A 14,178-nucleotide genomic window follows, 5' to 3' on the forward strand; every position below is an offset into this window, starting at 1 on the left:
AACAGTTATATATTATATATATATATATATGGAATGACCGGACACTTTGGCAAGGCGGGGCAGACTAAAGCTAGTGAGCTGGTCACACAAGAATGACAGAGGAAGAACAAGAGAAAGCCCAGGCTCTCACATCTGCGTCCCTTTACACTGTTTAGTGAGAAAACCTGTTAGCACAGAGGACAGAGCAGCAACTCTCAGCTATTTTGCTTGTGTTTATGTAATTGTGGCGTTGAAAAGAGTTAGCAGTCCTTCAGCGGTAATGTTTAGCAGCAAGGAAAGCCTGAGGGGAGGGGGCAGAATGTAGCTAGTCTCTCCAGAGTTACAGACCCTGCCTTTAACGTACATGTAAACCTGCTGGCTGTAGGTATATATCATGCTAATACACAGCAGCTAACAAAAGACCTCAGGGGAAACCATACTACTGTAATTTACTTCATTCTTCCCCACTACTACTAGTTAAAAAAAAAAAAGAAAAGTCTCTCCAAATTTTAACCAGCCAACATTTTTCACATTTTTTTGATTGATTCCATCAGCTGGACGCAGGATTGATGATCAAACTATGAGATACTGTGGACGACAACATGATTTGCCACCTCTTCCAACTCCTGAATAACAAATTCACCGTGTTGATTCTCGTGCTTAAGAACATAAACGGAGACTCAGACTAAAAACAGCTCCAACACCCCTGCTGGTGGGGGCCTGCTGTCAGGTAGCTGCGAGGCGATGCAATACGATCCAGGAAGTCCAGTTAGACGAACATATAAAAGCATTTAAAGGCTCATCAGACACCAAAATGCATAATGGTTTGTAGACAGGGTTTTACTACTGACTCCATTCAAATGAATGAGGGCTGCGTTATCAGGTCAGTCTGAAAACACAGTGTGTCTACAAGCTTTTAGTCACGTTAACATCCAGTCTGCATTAAATCCTGCCAATGTTATAAAATAAGAGTTTTAGCACTGAATGAGCTTCTTCCACCTGAAAACCAAGAGTAAAAAGGGCTAAAATGTTTGAACGAATTATCAAAGAAGGAAGACGGACATGAATCCAATAAATATCAAACAGATTTATTAAGTTGGATGTATTATGAGCACGTTGAATCATAAAGAAATAATTCTGTCAGTTAAAAATAGTGTGTGTTTATGCAACTGATTAGCAAAACCACCTCCTTAATATTGATCTACTGTAGCTTTTAAATGTTTCATATGGTTTCAAAATGTGATCATTCATGTCCTTGATCTCCACATAAGTTGATGAGATGACAGAGCTTCCACCTGGAGCCCCAAGGCAGGTCACTTTCAAACAGATTAACAGCAGACCTCCACTTTCCACGGTGATGCAACAGGTAAGAGATGCTGGAAATGTGGTTTCCTACTATATGATATAACTGCTCACATGAGAGATTTCTCCCCATCAAGGTTTTTGCTGCAGCTATAAAACCTCAAATCAACAAGGCTGTTTTTACTTTAAAACACGACACAGCGTTACTGAAATGAGGCGACCGTTAAGTTCGAGATTTCTTCCTGCCGCCGCGCAAGAACCCACCATTTCTATTTCTGCTGCTGTACTCGATCCTCTACTCAAAGTCTCGTTGGCTGGAAAACAGCAAAGATCTCGTCGAGTCCACGTCACATTTCGCGCTCGGTTCCCTCCGGTCCCACTTTAGAACATGACTTGGCACCTGAAGTGCTTCTGCTTGGTGGCGTTGTGGCTCACGCCCATCTTCAGCATCCATTTTGACTTCATCATCTGTACGTACTGCATGTCTCTCTGTTTGTGATGGAAGCTGTTACCTAAGAGAGAGAGAGAGCAACATGCATGTGCACACAGTGTGTCATTATGTTGCTCTGGAGCAGTTTTTTCTTACAGATATTACAGGAATAATGAATTATGAACACAAGGGGGAGCCTTTTCTGCACCACTCGCTGTGGACGGGATGCAAAATGCACATTTATATTAACAGAAGGCAGAAAAACTACTTTTAGTCATCAGAGACAGAAACAAAGCATGAAAAAAAAAAAGATTGTGAATCACTGCCCTGCAATAAACATCCACTCTCGAGAGCAGGGAGAGGAAATGGCTTTATCAATAAACCCAAACTGCCAGAAACATCTGCCATCTCCACAATACAGAGCTGAATACAAGTTCACACTGAAAACACAGCAAAGAAAACAACAGCTCTGATGAATTGAGCTCCCTGGGCCAAAAGCTGACAACAAATATGAGAGTTTGACTTCCCAAGATTGTTCATTCCCAAAGCTTTTTTTTAAGTAAACACGATAAATCAGAAGTGGGATGAGGCATTACTGCAGGGTCAGACGCTCTGCACCAAAAGTACTGAAACTTGGCTTCCATACAGAAAGGTTTCTCCTGCCTCCTTGAATCGCTGGTAATACACAAAGTTGTGGGGGTTTTCTAAGCCAAGGTGAGCACGTTTCATACGACAGCTGCCTCATATTATCAAATATTCATCGCTACATCCTTCTGAACCATCTCCTAATAAAAGGAACACGCTGAAAATCGGACTAAACCTCCATTTTCCAGTGGCGCCTTGTACTCCAGTGACACATAAGACACACAAGATGAAAGCAGAGAGAATAACTTAGCATATAAATGTGATGGAGGGGAATATTCGATCATCTCCATAGCAATAAAGCAGGGCGTCACACCACGAGTGGAGCTGCACCTCCTGGGAGCAGCTCGTTCACACCGTCACCTCACAACAACACGGTCCACACTGGAGTGACCACGCTCTCATTATGTTCTTCCTCCTTCCAACAAACGTGTGTCAGGAATAATAAATGCTCTTCTGCTTTAACCCTACACACCATAAGAAAGTATATTTATCTAGTTTTTATTATAGCTGTCTGTGTTGTGAATTATTAAGGTTAAATTAATTCAACGTGCAGTTCATGACATTCAGTTGTGTAGATTTGAAAGATGTTAAAAGGGACAGTAATGATTTGTATTATTGATGTGAAAAGGAAATTCTCTTATTTTGAAGTCCAAGTCCGAGGAAGTGACCTATTTATGTTGACACTAGCTTAAATTGATTAGAAAAGTGAGAGAGGCAGACGCTCGCTCGTTTTGCTCTTTGTAACGCTGCTGTATATGTTCAGTGACACAACAGTCTGAGTGACCTCCACCACGAGGTCAGTGGAGTTGAATTCTTTATAAGCGTCCAAATATTGATTCTGATTCTGTTAGTTAGCATCTGAAGATTTAAACTTCCTTTTAAGATTCAAGATTCAAAGCGTTTATCATCATGTGTACAGTGCAGAAACGGGTTTCCCTGTACAATGAAAATCTTACTTTGCCATCCACACTGAATGCCAAAGAGTTTAAAAGAGTGAAAAAAGGAGAGGATATAATATAAAATATAAATATAAAATATAAACTACTATTGCTTAAGACTTAAGTTATTTTCAGGTTAGCTTCTACTAGACTCGATTTGAGCATGAAAGTTCATCCTTGGCCGGTACAACATGCAGGTGAAGAGCTGTAAAGTGGAAACTGAGTAAAGAAACAAGCTGAACTACTGACACTGGGTTTGAACGCTCCTCATCACACTGGTATAAAACTCGGTTCTCTTTCCCGTTTCTCTCCTCAAACTCCTAAATGTTTAACAAATGACCCCAAAGGAAGTAGTCTGATGCTTTACAGTTCTGGGTGAATCTTACCTCCATCTCCTCCCCAGCCCAGAGCCTTGTACTGCCGGAGGACTCTGCCGACGGCGTTCTTATTGTGGCTGAGCGCCACCGCTCTCTGAGCCCCGAACCGCTGTTTGTAGTACCTCATGAGGGAGCGGTGGCCGATCTTAGCGCCTGAAGGAGGACACAGCAAGAACGTGCTTCCTGTTACTACACAGACACACTAAGCATGAAGAGTAAAGCCAAACATCTAGTAAAGGTCACTTCCAAAGTCAGCAGCCTCAGTGTGCGTTAGCTGATCCTTCTATTTAAATAAAAATTAGTCCAACTGCAAACTGATTTGTTTCATTTCTGAGATGTTTAATATTTAAAAGTGAGCTTAGACTGAACATGATGTTCATCATGTCAAAATGCAATTTACAGCTGCGTATTTTCATTCTGTAAATCTAACAAGTTTTTTCTTCAGTTGATTGTTTAGTCAATAAAATGTCACAATATAATTTTTAAAAAAAATCCTTACTATTTATTCACATTGTTTGTTTTTGTCACCCATTAATCCAAACCCCCAAAATATTAAGTTCACAATGATTTGAGATTAAAAAAAAAAAAAAAAAGTTTTACATTTCTAATTGATATAAATGAATTAATTGATAATGAAAATTATTTGTGATCAGTTTCAGTCTGGTTTTAATCACTGACGGCACTATTAGATTAATTCATTTGTATTTTACACCCTGAGAGGCAATCAAATGAAGTTCATTAAATTAAATCACTGAATTATTTGCCTTTTCGCCCACACACACACACTGTACTCTCAAATATTTCCCACCATTAACGGCTGACTATAAACACTAATTCCAGGTCGTTTCACCTGAAGGGAGAGTCAGCTCCAGCGTCTCGTCGTCGTACTCCAGGGTCTTGTCATCGGGCAGCTCTTCGTCCATTTCAGCATCCTCTCCTCCCTCCTTCCTGTCCGGATAGCTGCTCCTGTTGGCAAGAATACAACAAACTGTATGAATGATCACGATGGAGCACAAACGCCTTTAGGTACGTTTCTATCTGTAACAGGAGACACACTGGATCCATTACAGCAGGACAATAAACGGGGTTGACTAGATCTCAGACTATCAAACATGTGGACAGTTCAAAGTTCAAAATGACTTTATTACCTGAAGTCGTAGAAGTCTGCAAACTCCAGGGCAGTGTCGCCGTCCGTGAAGAGTTTACAGTGACTTTTGTCCGTCATGTGACTCTGTACTGCTTCTGTCGAGTAGAACGATCGGCCCTTCTCGTTACACCACAAACACACGTTCCCAGCACCCACTTTCTCTCCTGCAACACAAGAAAACAACAACATCAGATCGAGTTTGGAGAAAAAAAAAACCATCTTTCATTCATACAACAGGAGCACCGAGCAGCATCTTTAGCATATTACCATGTTTTGGTCAAGCTGGGCAGAGGTGTTCATCTCATTTTGTCTGATACTTACAGGCATAAAACCAAAACAGCAGAATTATGTACAGGTACATTTCAGTGTATCTGACACATATTTAATCAAATATAAGTAACAAACCGGGACGCCCCCAGAACACACTGTGAAAACTTTTAACAATATAAAGTAAAAAAGGTGTAACATGAAGTGTCTTCTTCCCAAACCATTTGGTACAGAGTGTTCGCTTCGGTACGTGACTTTCCCTCGATGTGACCCAAACAATTACTGTGAAAATAGTTTAATACTCCGATTACTTCGACCTGCAGAACAATAATTCCAGAGAGCAAGTACAGGCAGTGCACCGCTAAACTGTACCATGCTAAAGGATATATCAGCCGGCAGCTTCAGCGGGGCTCAAACGTCACGAGTTTAAGGTGGATTTATGCCCCCTTCACCTGGTCTGCTGCCTGTCGGTACCGATGTTGGGCCCAGAATATCTGGACATGTGAGGGGTTCACAGATCTGATCCTAAACCTCCAGACCTGCTCACAGACTCATCGTGGAGCCCGGATCATCTCAAACACACAATCTGGACAATAACGTCTATGACAGGGAGACCGAACACCTGTGAAGACTGTGTGTGATGCAACCTGACGTTCAGTATCAGTCAGGATGTTAGTGTGAGGCCGGCATTAGTCATCGCAGCCTGGTTACCCTGGTTACCCTGGTTACCCTGGCTACCCTGGTTACCCTGGTTACCCTGTACTGTCGCTGCCATCTAAATGACAAATGGGACTTAACACCTACTGAGTGGGACACTACAGTTAAAACATGCAGCGTTATCTCTGTAATGACTCTACATGGCGCACATTTGATTTTTGCCACGTTCGAACGGCGCGTCATCAGTTCTGAAGGAGAGAAATGTAGTTAAAGAATACGGTAAAGTAAAAGTATTGGTTGGATCATCATCAGTGTTGGAGTATATTTACTGTCACTGTGTGAGAGCAGCATGCTGCTGGAAGAGGAGCTGGTTTCTGCTACTTTAAACACAGTTAGACCAGAAACCAGCATGAAACAGCTGTCAGCAGGTGTTTTTCTTACTCTGATGTACCTCAAAAGTACCAGCGTACATAGAACATGCAGCACTGTTATGGCCCCATTACAAAGATTTAATAGCAGCTGTTTTGGCTTGAACATTTGGGAATGGAAAAATGACTTCTTGAATAAATTTCCTGCCCTCACTACTTCCTTCTCAACACTGAATTCTCACTTGAGTACTGTTGATCCCAGGTGAGATTTAAGTGACTGACCCTCATCCTGACTTATGTGGTAAACATCAAACACGCTGGATGAGCACCAACAGATTAAACTGCGTCACACTTCCTCACATTCACTCCCCAAACTCACCGAGGTAGCGGACGAGGCCCTTGAGGTCGACGAGGAACTCCACGTCGGGGATGAAGAAGCTGTGGACTTTGGTCATGTGGGCGATGTTCTTCATGAGGGACTTGGAGTGGTGGGGGCAGAACAGGCAGTCGGTGACGGGGATGGAGCCCGGCAGAGCGGCGGGATGGGGGTCAGACGGAGCTGCAGACTCTCCTTCCTCTCGATCCATCGCCTCCTCTTCATCCTCTTCCTCTTCCATCTCCTCATCGTCTTCCTCTTCGTCTACGTCCTCCCAATCGTCTGGAAAATTTTTATTTCAACATGGTGTCACTTTTTAAACACAAAAAACTAATTAAGGTTTTATCAACTCTAATTAAAACTACTTGACATTCTGTATCTTTATCTTACAACCAATGAGTTTATTTACTCTACTTATTTTATTACACTGAAAGACTCAGCAGTTACTGAAGGAACAGAGAAAAGACAAGCTGTAAGAAATAATGTTATTCAATCATATATTCTCTTTTACTGCAATCTGAGATGTCATCATTTCATTCTGTTAAACAAATGAATGACTTCAAACAAACCGTAGTTAAAAAGCAACAGTTTGAGTTTGTGTTGAGTTTTGCCTAAAAGTCTGGTGACAAAAAAACCAATATCCAACTTTGAACTGATTGTACTGACAAGTACTGCGTCTGTGTGTGTGTGTGTGTGTCAAAGCCTGATATATTTCTTATGCCTCTGAGCTATAGAGCTCCAAAACTATCAAACAAACTAAAATAACAACGAAGAAAAACTGTTGCACTGGGTGATGTGTTTCTTCTTTACCATGAAAGCACACTGTAGTTTATTCTGACTCAATCACACATGAAAAGTGGATAAATCTGCCCCAAAAACACACTATTTCTTTAACCATTGTAGGTTCTACTATTTTCATGACATTTGTTGATACAGTGGAGCACAAAGAAGATTATGTTAAAAACAGAGAGACTGGGCTTTGATTGTAATTCAAATAACAGGCACAGTCTATTTTATTAATTTAGAACATTAGTAAACATAGAAGACAAAAGGTCACAATGATAAAAAAGTATGGTAAATAATGTTCACAGCGGTTTTCTTTCTCCTCCTTACCTTCCCCAGCTGTGGCGCCCTCCTCTCTGTCTCGTCTCTTGGCTTGCTCCTCCAGCCACATCATCCTGGGAGGTTTCTCCAGCTTCTCCGTCCCCTGCTTGGTCGCTCCGTGTGACGTCTGGGCGCTCCCTTGGTTGGCCAGACTCGACCTCTGCTGCTCTTTCAGGACCTGCTGCAGGGCTTCGTTCTTGGCGTCATGGTCCACCTTCTCGTCTCCAAGTCCTTTCTCCAGATTCTTCTCGTTCATCTTCTGCACTTTCCTCTCGGCGGCGAGCAGGGCCTGCTTCTCGGCCTGCTGGTGCTTGTGGGACTGAAGGTGGTTCTGGTAGGCGTTGGCGCTGGAGAACTTCTTGCTGCAGACGGCGCAGCCTTCGGTGGCCGCCGCTTCGTTCAGCTGCTGTTCGGTGGCCGCCCGCTGTGCCAGGACGCGCTCCTGAAAGTTTTCGGCAGTGACTGGTGGCATGTCGGCCACCTTGCGCTTCAGGTTGTAGCGGTGCCAGTCGGTTTTGTAGTGCGCTCGCTGCACCTCGCCATCTGCGAAAGCCACTCGGCAGCTGATGCAGGTGTAGGAGGACATGGCAACCTGAAGGTAAGGTGGAGAAAGGTCACTTATGTTGCTCAAAATTATACATTTGTCTCCCGGAGCATTTAAATTAGACGAAAACCATTTGGATTGAAGTATGCAACAGTAAAAGAGTGAACATCAGACCAAGCTGACAATTAAGGTCATTACTAATTACACTGCCAATTATTTTCTCGATTAATTGTTTAGTCTTTAGACATTAGAGTTTCAGATCCCAAAGTGATTCTTCCTATTGATTTGTGTCCAGCAAAACACTAATATTACCATATTATCATAAGTTAAGTAATAAATGTCAAAAGTGACTGTTGACTATCAAAATAGCTGCTTACTAATTTTATGTCTGCTGCCTGACTTATCTAATTATTTAAATCAACTAATCAGCAGTTGCAGCTCTCCATGCAAGACAACACATTTCATCAATCTAGTATGAATGAAATAAAAACACCTCTGTGTATAATGCAGTATAATTAAACACTAAACAAACTGCAGCCTCGATAATAACTGAATCTACACCTCTCCAACACAGCTTAAATAAAAACTGACTGTTGCAGGATGTGTTAGTGTAACAGACAGAAGTAGGTTTAGCTTGGTGGAACATTACCTAAACAATACCGACATTAACTTCAGCTAACCCTGAGATGTGTAAGACACACCGAGGAGACATATTAGAGTTTGTCTGCATTGTTATTTAACTGTTTCCGGGTTTCATAACATTAACTTTAAGATGTTAAATAATTTCAGCTTGTGTAACAAAGTCCTGCTAGCTGGTTAGCCTAGCCCAGCCTGTAGCTAGCTGTAAAATATAGCCCCAAAGTAATACAGCAGGTTGAAAGCTATAACTAAAGCTACCAACTATGACTTAAAGTAATAAAGGTAAAATCAAATAAACATGAACTGCTGAACTGCGCCAGTCCAGCGTGCTAACTTTGGCTAGCAGCTAGCTGTCCAAACTTCACATATTTCAGTGTAAACATCCCAATAAAAGCTAAAACCACCGGTGACAACGTCAGAAAGAGGCTACAGCAGAGACTGATGTGGAGTGTTTACTTACTTATCCAGTGAGCTGTCTCCTCCAGGTGTTTTTAATCTCTATTTAGGTAAATGTGCTCCACTCTGTCGTAGGAAATCACACGAGGGTAACTTCCTGGTTTCTTCTTCTACTTCGTGTTTTTAGGCGGTTGAGAACCAGGTTTTCAGGCTCATTACCGCCACCTAGTGCCTCCTGCCTGTATCTGTTCACTAAATAATGGATAAAATATTATATTATATTATATTATATTATATTATACTGTATTATATTATATTATATTATATTATATTATATTATATTATATTATACTGTATTATATTATATTATATCATATCATATTACATTACATTATATCATATCATATCATATCATATCATATCATATCATATCATATCATATCATATCATATTATATTATATCATATCATATCATATCATATCATATCATATCATATCATATCATATCATATCATATTATATTATATCATATCATATCATATCATATCATATCATATCATATCATATCATATTATATTATATTATATTATATTATATTATATCATATCATATCATATTATATTATATTGTATTATATTATATTATATCATATCATATCATATCATATCATATCATATCACATTACATTATCTCATATCATATTATAATATATATCATATATCATATATTAAATCTTACTTTGTCTTTGAGCCCTTTTTTAATTTTTTTAAATTAAAATTTTATTTCAATTTATTTCTTTTTTCAATTTTTAATATTAGATTCAGTTTTAAGTAAATGATGTTACTTACAATGTAAATACACACACAGGCTGAGTATAATAAAGGAAATATTTTCCATTAACTACCATTTAAACATACTACTACACATTGGTACATCAGTCACTGCGGCAGATCGGCCCAGTATATATTCATATTGTAACTAAGAATTTTAATCTTTAAGCATTTTAGCACAGATGTTGTAGAAATCATGACCTTTAAAAATGTTGAAATTGCATGTAATTAAAGTTTGTGTCATTCTTGGAGAGAATGTACATACTGTGTGTGCACAGAGTTAAGATTTCTTATTAAATAGAAATAAAGGAATATAAAAAGGAAATGTAATTTTGCATGTCACACACTCAGCCGGCTACGTTTCCTGGAATTAACAGCAAAATGTGAGTGTGTGAGTGGATGAGAGGGCAGATATCTCGCTGCCGATCAAACACACTCCTCCTATCTGTTCCCTGAAAGCACGTGGTCTCCATCGCTGCCAACACAGAGGTGATGGAGGGGGGAGGAGCGCAGAGAGTGGTTGGAGTATTTACCATGTCTGCTGGCTTCTTTGTCAGTGCTGGTCATGTCTGTGTCACTGCAGGTTATAACATATAGGTGTGACAGGAGACTGAAGTGTTAATGACATCACAATGTTGACAACAAGGGTTTCTGAAAGTATAGTTAGTAAAAATATACCATTTATGTATTCAGAGGCAGAGGACTAAAGGGAACCCACTCACTTAGAGCACTCGAATGAAGGAAGATACACTTAAACATATTGGAAATACAATATACTGTATTATTGATCTGTTTTAGGGAACTTCTGACAATTAGAAATGTTCTCTGTTTTGGGATGATGAGCACCTGCAGTACAGCATATATATATATATATATATATATATATATATATATATATATATATATATATATATGATAAATATATGGTAAATAGTGGACCATGAACTGTACCATACATTCAGTTTCAACAAAAACAAAAGACCTGTATAGAACTGTATATATTTAGATATATAGATATAGGTATAGATATAGATATAGATATAGATATAGATATAGATATAGATATAGATATAAATATAGGTATAGGTATAAATATATAGATATAGTTATAGATATATAGATATAGATATACTGTACATATACATATAGGTATAAATATAGATATATAGATATAGATATAGGTATAGATTTAGATATAGATATAGACATAGGTATAGATAGTTATAAATATAGATATATAGATATAGATATAGATATATAGGTATAGATAGATATAAATATAGATATATATATATATAGACATAGATCTAGATATATATATATATATATAGAGAGAGAGAGATAGATATATAGATATAGATATAGATATAGATATAGATATAGATATAGTTATAAATATAGATATATAGATATAGATATATAGATATATAGATATAGATATAGAGATATATAGATATAGATATAGAGATATATAAATATAGATATAAAGATATAGATATATAGATATAGATAGTTATACTGGCTGGATGTATAAAACTGTTTAAAACCACTAACACTGCCATCATGGCTCAAACAGGGCTGGCCTGCACACATTTTCTTCAGCTTGTCTTCATCCCTCTGGTCTTTAACACAGCTCATGCAGTAGCCGTGTGCTGAGACTAGTTTGAACTGTGATCTGATGAAATAATTCAGCTCTTCCTTTCTAATGGGCAGGGTGAGGGTGGCCTGTGAGCTCTTCGGACCGTCAGTGGAACTTGCTGAAAGCAGAAAGGAGCGAGTTTGCTTCATTCCAGGAAGAGGGTTCTGTCTTTCTGCTGTGTTCACAAAATGGACTAAAACTACTGTGAGTGTGAAGATGATGAATCTCAGTGAGAAGCCGTCCTGTCAGCGTCTGGCACGTTTCACCTTCATCGAGCTTTAAGTGCAAAATCTGAGGAATAAAAATAGAAAACACAGTAACTTGGAAACAGCTTTTACTCATCGGAGAGTTGAAAAGTTGTTCTGCTGCAGACAAAAGCATTCGGCGGCACAGGAGCAGATTCTGTCTCACTGCAGCAGAGAAGACTGAAATGTGTGACCTGAGTTTGTCCAGGTAATGTGACATGAAGAGGATCACAGCTGATTTATAGCGCCTCCGTGTGGCCGATAAACAAAAGTAAAAGTGGGACAGATATAACCTGCAGTCATCATCTTACTCATGTAGAAACACACAAATGTTTATCAGCTAAATGTCATTAAAGCACCAAAACTTTAATGTTAATCGCTTCATCACTTCATATAATATTGGGTTGTTTTATTCTACGCATGATATTTTTGGGATTTCCTTTATAAAGTGTCACGACTGTAAAGCATCTGAGTAAATGTACCCATTTAGATTTACTCATCTATACAAATGCAAGTTCATGAAACAATCACAACCCAACTTGTTATTGTAATAATTGACCTTGTGTTGATTTAGTCCACGATGTGAGCGTGGAAACAGATTTATGTGTAAGTCGTGTCCACACTCGACGCTGAGGACAAATAAATGACACTTCACGCTGCGTTACATCATTTTATTGACATTCTTGAGTTTAATTACATAAAAGAACATTTTGTTAATGCATTTTGGTTCTGATCCACAGACATATTGTTGAACTAGGTCCAACGGGGTTCTCACGTTTAGTCAATGGCATTAAATCCACCATGATACAACAGTCGGAAGGTAAATGAAAAAATTAATCATTTTATCAGTTTACTAAATGCTTTTAAAAAGAAAGGCCTTTGTTTAGTTTGAAACCTGCCTACAGTGTTATTCAGAGGTTGGAACAGTCCTCGCAGGCACCGATGGACAGTCACTTCTATCATCATCTTCTCTTTCTGCTAATACAAGGCAGTACATGATTAATCCGAGAGGATACGTTCTACATTGGTTTGTGTTTTTATTGTAAGAACAATGTAATTGTTAATGTACAAGGCATGTTAGGGAAACATTCTTCATCTTCATTCGGTGGATCTGTGACAGCAGACCGCATCGCTCAACAATGATTAAGGTGCGAATGGAAATGCGTCATCTCGCAACATTTGACTTCCAGTGCGTTAAAACTAAATTCTATATTTATTAATAGTCTGATTTGGGATCATCCTGTGGGGGAGCTGAGTCTGAGTCCTGTCCTGCCCCGGTGTCATCACCACTGGAGTAAAACATGTTTTTAGAGACATTAAAGTACAAATCATTTTACCGCTGTCACATGTGCACTCACAGTATCTCCAGCGTGATGATGTGATGCTAATACGGTCACTACATGTGTACATGTGTCTTTCTGCGCCCTGTTGGTCAAAATCTCCTTAACGTAGCTTTAACTGTGTAAAATTTAGTGGCATCTAGTGGTTGGAGTTTGCATCCAGCTTTATTTTTGCTTTTCCTGGTGCCAGATAATAAGTCTGAGCTTCCATTTATCAAAATCTGAGCTTCAAACTTCCTCTGCTTTCTTCTTCACACCACCGAGCTCAAGCTTCTCTAGAACATGTGTGTGTCCTGTAGAAATGCAATGGAAGCACTGGAAGTAAAATGTTGTGGCGTTTAAATATATTCACGTCTCAAAATGAGATTTCCATGCATAGTAATTTGAGACCTGCTGCATGTTGTAATAAAATAAACTCCCATGACTACATAAAAGAAAAAACTTCCATATAAAATTAAAAAAAAAAAGAGGAAATAATAAAAAACTACTTTTTAATCCTTGTAGTAAACTGTCCAACCAGTAGTACTATTTTCAGCATTAAAGGTTTTTTTTTTTTGATTGCTTAATGATTGTCAGTCGATTTGATATCTGTGGAACTCTGGGTAATGTAGTTGCATGAATAAATTCAGCAACATCGTGTGTTGTGAGACGTCTACACTGTAACATTAATGGCTAGAGCCAGTCAGTCGTAATATATATGAATAATACAGAACGATATATAGCAAGATGTTTTCCACTCGATTTACCCAAAATATCACAACAGCTCACTGCTAAATAAAAAAGCATTTTGCTGAAGTTACACTGGTCTTTTCAATGCAATCTTATATTCACACTTGGATTACAGTTAAAGCCAAAGCAGTTTTATATCTTGTTTGTTTTCTGGGAGTCTGAATAGAATCAGTGTGTCAGGTAAAGTACTTTTTACTCATCGTTTTACTCCGAAATGATGATCAGT

At 38.8% G+C, this 14,178-nt stretch overlaps 1 protein-coding gene across 1 annotated transcript; it reads right to left on the reverse strand.

The window, feature by feature from the left end:
* Window positions 1–1,080: 1,080 nt before the first annotated feature.
* On the reverse strand, window positions 1,081–9,308 carry znf622 (zinc finger protein 622). The gene is made up of 7 exons (XM_070845177.1): window positions 9,234–9,308; window positions 7,600–8,182; window positions 6,490–6,768; window positions 4,820–4,982; window positions 4,522–4,637; window positions 3,681–3,824; window positions 1,081–1,793 (listed from the first exon to the last, which is right to left on the reverse strand). Exons 2-7 carry the CDS (start codon window positions 8,174–8,176, stop codon window positions 1,663–1,665), a joined length of 1,410 nt encoding a protein of 469 aa, XP_070701278.1. The 5' UTR covers window positions 8,177–8,182; window positions 9,234–9,308; the 3' UTR covers window positions 1,081–1,662.
* Window positions 9,309–14,178: the final 4,870 nt, after the last annotated feature.

The sequence above is a fragment of the Pempheris klunzingeri genome, chromosome 15, assembly GCF_042242105.1.
Source record: "Pempheris klunzingeri isolate RE-2024b chromosome 15, fPemKlu1.hap1, whole genome shotgun sequence".
Taxonomy (NCBI): domain Eukaryota; kingdom Metazoa; phylum Chordata; class Actinopteri; order Acropomatiformes; family Pempheridae; genus Pempheris; species Pempheris klunzingeri.